Source organism: Papilio machaon, chromosome Z (genome assembly GCF_912999745.1).
Source record: "Papilio machaon chromosome Z, ilPapMach1.1, whole genome shotgun sequence".
In the NCBI taxonomy this organism is placed as follows: domain Eukaryota; kingdom Metazoa; phylum Arthropoda; class Insecta; order Lepidoptera; family Papilionidae; genus Papilio; species Papilio machaon.
This window is the reverse complement of record NC_060016.1, coordinates 7,555,866-7,564,803: the sequence shown is the minus strand read 5'-3', so window position 1 is coordinate 7,564,803 and position 8,938 is coordinate 7,555,866. Positions and strand designations below refer to the sequence as shown.

At 33.2% G+C, this 8,938-nt stretch overlaps 1 protein-coding gene across 1 annotated transcript; it reads right to left on the bottom strand.

Annotated features, from left to right (window-relative positions):
* Window positions 1–2,399: 2,399 nt before the first annotated feature.
* Window positions 2,400–8,447, bottom strand: LOC106717064 (glycerol kinase). Its single transcript, XM_045686005.1, has 8 exons — window positions 7,582–8,447; window positions 6,280–6,453; window positions 5,723–5,870; window positions 5,482–5,633; window positions 4,503–4,751; window positions 3,896–4,065; window positions 3,117–3,252; window positions 2,400–2,726 (listed from the first exon to the last, which is right to left on the bottom strand). The coding sequence occupies exons 1-8, from the start codon at window positions 7,840–7,842 to the stop codon at window positions 2,454–2,456; spliced, it is 1,563 nt and encodes a 520-aa protein (XP_045541961.1). The 5' UTR covers window positions 7,843–8,447; the 3' UTR covers window positions 2,400–2,453.
* Window positions 8,448–8,938: the final 491 nt, after the last annotated feature.

The following is an 8,938-nucleotide window of genomic DNA, read 5'->3' as shown; positions in this document are numbered from 1 at the left end:
AGCGTCGATACAATACAATAGTTCCATCGCTGTTCTTTGATACATATTTAAGTTCTACTTTTACTCTTAGACAACTTTTCCAGTAAACAAGTGGAAAAATGTTTTAAATATTGCAACTTTTGACTACAACTACGAATTAAAGCTATTTATAAACTTAGAAAAACAATGTCTAACTTTTTTAGATAAATCTATAATTTTTTTTGTATTGTACACCTGCTGCGTAAAGCAAAGCTTCTCGAATGATCTGCGTACTCTATATCTAAGATATAGAATATATATGGAATGGAAAAATAAAGGTTTAAAACTTGATAATGTCTGTTCTTGATAATGTGTCTGTCTTGATAATGTATATACTGCCTTTAATGACCAGATCGGCCGTACAAAATTAAGCCAAATCTATAAGGTTTATAAAACCTTATGTGCCACCCCACGTGAGTGTAAAAGGTGCGATTTTATTTGTACCAAATAATAGGTCCTTACATATGAAATTGGCGTTTTGTATGGGAGGAACAAAAAGTCGAATATTTTTTAATATAATATATTTAATTAATCAAAGTATGAACCATTATTTTCTATGCACTTTTGCCATCTCATAGGTAGTTCATTGATCCCTTTACTAAAAAAACCAGTCGTACGGGAATCAATGAAATCTTTGAAGGCGATTTGGACTGCCCCATCGGAGTTGAATTTTTTCCCTTGCAAGAAGTTATCCAAATTTCGAAAAAAATGGTAATCTGTTGGAGCAAGGTCCGGGGAGTACGGAGGATGTCTTAGACTTTCCAATTGAAGCTCTTCTAATTTAGTAGCCGTCTGTTGCGCAGTGTGTGGTCTAGCGTTGTCGTGAAGCAGCAGCGGCGTGGAGCGATTGACCAGCCTAGGTTGTTTAGCCGCTAGCTTTTCCATCATAGTTTGCAATTGCTGACAATAGACATCAGCCGTAATAGTCTGGCCAGATTTGAGAAAACTGTAATGAACAATACCGGCACTAGTCCACCAAACGCTTACAAGTAACTTTTTTGGGGTTAATTTTCGCTTGGGGCAGGATTTGGCTGGCTGGCCAGGATCCAACCATTGCGCTGAGCGCTTCCGATTATCGTAAAGAACCCATTTTTCATCACAGGTAATGATTCGGTTTAAAATACCTTCATTATTGTGCCGGTTTAGTAATGTAACGCAACAGTCGACGCGCGTTTGCCGGTTTGCTTCAGTCAATTCGTGAGGTACCCACCTTTCAAGCTTTTTAATCTTCCCAATTTGCTTCAAGTGAATTAAAACAGTTTTATCACTAACATCGCAGCCTGCAGCTAACTCGGACGTGGTTTGCGATGGATCCGCTTCCACAATAGCCTTCAACTCTTCATTATCAACTTGAGTCTCAGGCCGTCCACGGGGCTTGTTCTGCAGATCGAAATTTCCAGAACGAAAACGTTGGAACCAAAAACGAACTGTGTTTTCTTTTGCAACACGACCGCCATACACATCATTCACCCTTCGAGTCGTTTCCGCAGCACTAGGCCACGGCGGAACTCGTACTCGTAAATAATGCGATATTTTAAGTTTTCCATTTTGTAAAATGAGTGACGCAAACAGAAAAAAACAGAAGAAAAAAAACAAATGAATGACGGTCATCGAACCACAAATACATGAGTCTATAGCTGTACAAATTTGAATTTGGAATTCCTTACCAAAGAGGAGAAATTCGTGATTAAAGTGGCCAGTACGAAAAACGCCAATTTCATATGTAAGGACCTAATAGAATCTAGGGTTTGTTGATTTTAACATGTAAAGAATTGATCAAGATTGAGAATTTACCAAAATTATTATTTTAACTCAATTTACTTGTATTAATAATACAATTAAATGTAAAAAAAAAAATAATTTCACTTTAAAAGTATAGATTTCAGGTTTTTTTTTTTAATTGCTTTTTTTATTTTACAAATATAATGTATTTCTGAGGCACTTGGTATATCTATTGCAACTTGAACTACTCTGATTCTTATAGAAGTCAACGAGCGATCGTGAATGCCGTCTGTTTGTAATTTATCTAGGGAAATTGTATATTTTATATAGAATGTTTTCATCTACTAAATCATAGTGTTTTAGGTATCCTATGTCTAAGCTACAATAATATAACAATTACTATTACAAGATATCAAAAGTAGACATCAAAATATTTTTACTATACTAATTCAAATGTATAATAAAAACTCTGTTTTTTTAAATGGTCCAAAGATTTAAGAAAACCGTTCAGATTAAAATAGTCTGTTTGAGTAAGTAAATTTTAAATAATTCATTGTTAGACATTCACCATCCGTTAAACACCTGAATTAGTATTTATAAAATAATAAAATTGATTAAATCACAATAAAAATTACATACAATCGATAAATGTACCTGTAGTTACATAAAAAATATCCAAAATTCCAAAAAAATATAGGTAAGAATTTTCATAATTAGTTTTGATCCCATCCAAGAGATCTTTCAACGGCCATTTTCCATTTTTTATATCTCGTATCTCGTTCATCATCATTTATACAAGGAGTGTATGTGATACCACTAGTCATGGGTATAGGTTCACCATGATTTGACACATCAACGCCCCAATATGCAACTAGCGCCGCCCCCAAAGCCGTACTTTCGGCGAAACCAGCTTTGATTACATTTATACCTATTAAATCCGCTTGCATCTGCATGACCAAGGCATTTGATGTCATCCCCCCATCAACCTTGAATTGAGTTATTAATTAAATTAAATTGAAACCAAAAGATCTAGAATGGGCGTCGCCATAGAAAGGGGGCGGGGCGGCTGCCTCCTTAGAAATTAAAAATAAAAACAACTATGAATAAGAACATATTATGCTAGTTGTCCCCCCTCTAGATCCAACCCAGATCATCGGCTGGCGACACCCATGAAGTCAATTGTCAGTAGTAATTGAAAGTTAACATATGGCAACACCAACTAATTTATTAGATTATTAGACAGTCAATCATAATCTCAAATGTGTTGCATTGTTAAATGGTGAGGTTTAGTGAAAAAAACCTTTTAGATCTGTCAAAATATGTAAAACTATGAATGTAAGCTAATAGAAGAAATTGAATAAAAGAAAATGGCTTACCTTAAGCAACTGAAGAGGAATTCCACAGTCTTCGTTCATAGCATTCAAAATATCTCGCACTTGGAAACAAACTGCTTCAAGAGCTGCTTTTATTATATGATGTGAATTTGTATCTTCAGTTATACCACAAATCACCCTGGAAATAGTAATTATATTTTTATAGTCTTACTAATATTATAAATGCCAAAGTATAGATGGATGGATGCATATAGTATCTCCGCAAAGGCTAAACGGATCTCGACGACATTTTTGACAGATGTAGAACATACTCTGGAAGAACACAGGTCATTATTATTTTTTAAATCCGCTCGGACAGAGTTGTATGCGACAACTATTACATTTATATCCTTTTTATTTCAATATGTATACTACGAGCAGTTGCTTGAGCTTTCATGCACTAATTTAAAAAAATCTAGTAATAAATATAGCCCAATGTCACCCGGAGATGAAATAGCTTCTTCACGATGAAAGAATTTTTCAAATCCCTTCAGTAGTTTCGGAGCCTATTCAATGCAAACGAACGGACAAACAATCAAATCTTTCCACTTTATAATATTAATGTAAAGGATTATAGTTAAGCAGACGTAAGAGCATTTTGAATCTCATCCTTTGGTACTCTGACATTACAAAACATTCACAATTAATACAAAATACAATACATTGTTAAAAATGAAATTATATCCAACCATTTTAGTTAACAAAATTCAATAAATCATGTCTGATAGATCGCAATGTACAATTTAATTCGATTAAATAACAAAAAAAAGATATTACATTACCCTCTGGCATCTTGTCTCCAGTATGGCGCATATAAACCACTGAATGCGGGAACAAATACAACACTGCCATTTTCTGTTGCCATCTCAGCGAGAGATTGAGACTCCTTGGCATCATCTAACATACCAATGTTGTCTTTGAGCCAACCTAAAGCCGCACCGGCTACTGCTACCTGAAATGTAACGTTTTGGACTTTCCTTAACTTTTTCATTTGACGAATAATTTAAAAAATTAACACAACCAATATAACCAATTAACTTGGAGAGTTCAATTTCATAAATAAAAGTATTAGCAGCATGTAACATTAATATAATTGCAGGTTTAAATTTCAATGACACTTGTGCTGATAGTTATTGTATGGGTGTTGCTAAGGAGGGCAGGAGGAAGGGTAGCTGACCCCTTTAGAGTATCGAAAAATGTGAAGTATGTAAAAAAAAACTACTTTGAAATGCTAAGTACAAGTACTCAAGAGTAAATAACTAAAAACGACTTGTCACTTTTTAATTTTTCACATTATATTTGACTTCTATATCTCCCTCCCTTTGATAATAAACCCCTTCTATAGAAAAGCGTAACGATCATGTAATACGAAAATAATATTGAACATACCGATCCTTCTAAAGCATATACTGGTTGACTGTTCTTTCCCAATTGATATGCTACTGTAGTAAGTAAGCCTCGACTTGAGTTTACTCGGATATCTCCTGTATTGTATAATACAAAGCATCCAGTACCATATGTGGCCTTGGCTTGTCCTTTTTGTAAACACATCTGGCCGACCAAGGCAGCTTGTTGATCACCGAGACATCCTGATATTGGTATACCCTGCAGTGGTCCATTCGCTATATATCCATAAATCTGTAAACAAAGTCTGCAATTAATTACTTATTTGGTATTAGATTTATATTTACATTAATAATTATCTCAGAATAATCAAAATTATAAATAGTAAAAGTTAATTTTACAAACAGGACATGAATGCTTCTTATCTGAATTGTGCATTGTGCAGTTGTATGAAAGTAATTAAAAGTTCAAAGTACATTCAACATAATCATTTCTTTGTGATATAAAAGTAAATAGAATATTCCTGCAATTTAGATAATGGACTAATTATAAAATCATGTTTGTTCAAGTACTTAAATCAAAATGAGAAGTTTTCATCATCGGCCCACTATACGTCCCCACTGAGGGGTTAGGGGTGTCTAGGCCATAATCAACGATACTAGCCCAGTGTGGGTTCATTGACTTCACATATATCTTTGAATTTCTTCTTAGATATGCACAAGTTGCATCACAATATTTTCCTTCATCATAAGAACTTTAGATAAATGTACATATGTAAATCGAAAAACACATTGATACATAGCGGGGTTCAAACCCAGGACCTGCAGATTACAAGTCAAGTGCTTGACCCCTGAGCCACCTTTCGAGAGACGAACAAACTTTATCAATCAGTATTAATTCACAATGACAGATGTGTTGTCTGCCTTTAGTTAAAGGAGTACTTTAACTATTTTAAAATGAAAAGTTTACATGAAGATAATACATAAGTAAAAATGTGGTTCATAAGAAAAAAAAATATTAGTACCTCAGAACTGGATCTGATCTCTGGTAGAACTGATTTTGGCACTTCAAAGAATTTGAGCAATAAAGGATCCCATTCCAAAGATTCAATGTTCATCAACATTGTTCTCGATGCATTACTTACATCTGTAACATGTTTCCCACCATTTGGCCCTCCTGTAAATCAATTTATTATAATAAAATATTAGCTATAGAAAATTAACTCCTTACTTATGAATAAGTAACTAAAACATTGTATTATGTACCTGTTAAATTCCAAATGATCCAAGTGTCCACAGTACCAAAGTAACAAGTTCCTTTCTTCATAGCACTGTTAACAACATCAATTTTGTCACGAAGCCACCTGAGTTTAACTGCACTAAAGTAGGGTGATAGAGGAAGACCACATAGTGGCTGAAACCAAGGATATAAATGTGCTTTAAAACACCATTTCAATCTTACTAATATTACAAATGCGAATGTTTAGATAGATGGATGGATGTTTGTTTGAAGGTATCTCCAGAATAGCTCAATGGCTCTAGATGAAATTTGGCATAGATGTAGATCATAATCTGAAAGAAATAGTTATTATTACGGTGTTTTTTTAATTCCGCGCGGACGGAGTCACAGGCGACAGCTAGTAGTTCTATGATAAAAACTATAATAATGTAGTGTATTTTTTAAATGTATTGGCAACTTAGAACATTGAAGTAGTCACTGGTCAGAACACAATATAGGTGTAGCACAAGTAGACAATGCACAGTTGAATGCAATCCTACAAAAAGATTGAAACACTTTGTAACTAAAAAAGTAATTATCATACCTTTAAATAGTTCTTGTTCCTTGATTTATTTGGGACATTGTCTAATAATTTATCTGTTGTGGTTGTTGTTCTCATATCCAACCAAACTATGGCATTGTGCAGTGGTTGCCCTGTTTCTTTGTCCCATACAATGGTTGTTTCTCTTTGATTTGTTACACCTACTGCTACTATATCCTGGAATAACATTAACACATTTAAATATTTTTAAAATATTCTTATAAAGCTTTCATCATTCAAAAATAACAATGATTAGATTTCCTCGGTCATTTAATTAAATAAAAATTAAATTTATTTTCCTTTATTACATTTTAAAGTCTTTTTATAAATATTGTAATACTTGCTTGTTGTTTTAATTTAATAGTTTATTAACATATAGGCAGGCGGCCGGCCGAAAAAAATTAAGCCAAAACTTGAAGGTTTGTAAAACCTTATGTGCCGACCCTACGTGAGTGGGAAAAGGCCAGGGAGATGATGAGTTTATGTTAATAATTATTAAGTAGTATTGTAAGTTATTACAGTTACAATTTTATTGGTAATATATAAATTACAGGTCATAAAAGTAAAAGTTATAAAATCTATCTTATAAGAACAAAGTCTTAATGTAAACCAAGAAATTGCTTACAAAAAATCATTCAATTAAAAATGAGCACAATTAATATACATTTTAAATAAAACAAGCAGAAAGTGACAAAACAAGGTCAAAATGTAAAAGGTATAGTTTTTTATTTACATGCATGTTTTACTTATGCAAATTACATTTATGTCTTTTTTGGCAATATTAACAAAATAAATCCATACAATTGAATAGAGATATTCTTGTTCAATCTAAACATATATATACAGTTGAATTTGTATTTGAGAGAAGCTTCTATAAGCAAGAATAATTAACTGGTCCCAACTGACAACCTACATAAATGAGAAATATAATGCAATCCCTTGAACTCTGTTATTGAGGTACTACTGTATACAGTTATATTAGTACAAAATGAATGGTGTGCATACCATGTATATGAAATAATTGGTTATGTAACCACATTGAACAAATTTTTCACATTATATAATAAAAAAATTCAACCTAACATTGTAGCACAAGAAGTGAATAAAAATAATTGTTTACGCACATCATGTTCATGTTTACATTTAATAAGATATTAGAAAACTAATGGAACTTTGTCAGAAGCCAATAAAAAGATTCATTTTGGGACTGCTGAATGTATGTGGGTAATTTACAAGATGCGTAGGCCAACAAAGAGGCATTGTATAAAATTAATAGTAATTAAATTGAAATATATATTAACTCACCTTAGGACTTCCACCGAGAAGAACTAATTTTTCAACTGCTTTTTCAATGCAGGTTATCACAACCTCTAAAATATCGAGTGGGTCTTGTTCAACCCACCCTTCTTGAGGAAAGTGTTGAGTTAACTCCTTCTGGTGTAGTGCTATAACTTCTGATGAATTGGCTTTGAATATTATAAATCGGGCACTAGAAGTACCTTCATCAATAGCACCAACTAAAGGGCCAAATTTTCCAAAACCCTGTGTCATATTGGAGTCGTTCATTTTCTTTTACGGTCCGTTTTTTTAACACGTTGGTGAGTTATAATTATTTGTATCTATAGTGTATTTTGCATCGCCTATTGTAAACAAAACAAAATAAAGTATTCGTTTACAGTTCAGAGGGCCTAGCACGAATATTTGTGAGGACAATTTAGATTTTCGTAACGTCAACGTCAAAATTTGTATTCAAATAATCAAATAAAAAAGTGCAGAAACTCTACTCTACCGGGCGTAACTATACCAGCAAATTTTGATATATTTTGTCGTCGACGGTACGAAGGTGCGTATCGTAAACTTTTATGCTAGACCCTCTGTAAAATTGCGGACCAAGGTGAAGTTAGCACAGAGAATACACTCATGTGAACACACGTGATAACTGATAACACTCAAGTTGACTTTTAATTTTTTTTAGCTATATTTAGGCGTAGACAATATCCAAAACATGTTCTTATACCCTATTTTTTAATAAATAGGCACTACGTTATATTGTTTCTTTCGTTCTACAAAATTCATTATATTTTGAAATAAGGACTGTGCTATTATCAATTATAACACCTTCTTCAGCGGTACTGCGGTCGGTACGCTACACACACCACTACACAAGCACAAGTGAATCGCAATTCAATCAGGGATTGACGTTGATTCAACGATATGGTTGAATCAACTGGTGACTGGTGATCACGCTTCAACCGTTGACCGTTGTACATTGAGTCGTCTTTTCTTTCTCGGCCAGTAATCGCGTCTTTGATTATTTAATGTATGAGTATGATTAACTATTCGGCAAAATCAATAAGTGTTTCGACTAATTGAAAAAAGCTAAATAATCGTTTCGTTTCATTGACGCCAAAACCGTTAACGACCCATCCCTTAAATTAAATGTAAATAATGAGCTAACTTCAGGCTATTTACTCATTACTGTTCACTGTATATCAATATCCATAGTTATATTAGGTCTTTACATATGAAATTGGCGTTTTGTATGGGAGGAACAAAAAGTCGAATATTTTTTAATGTAATATATTTAATTAATCAAAGTATGAACCATTATTTTCTATGCACTTTTGCCATCTCATAGGTAGTTCATTGATCCGTTTACTAA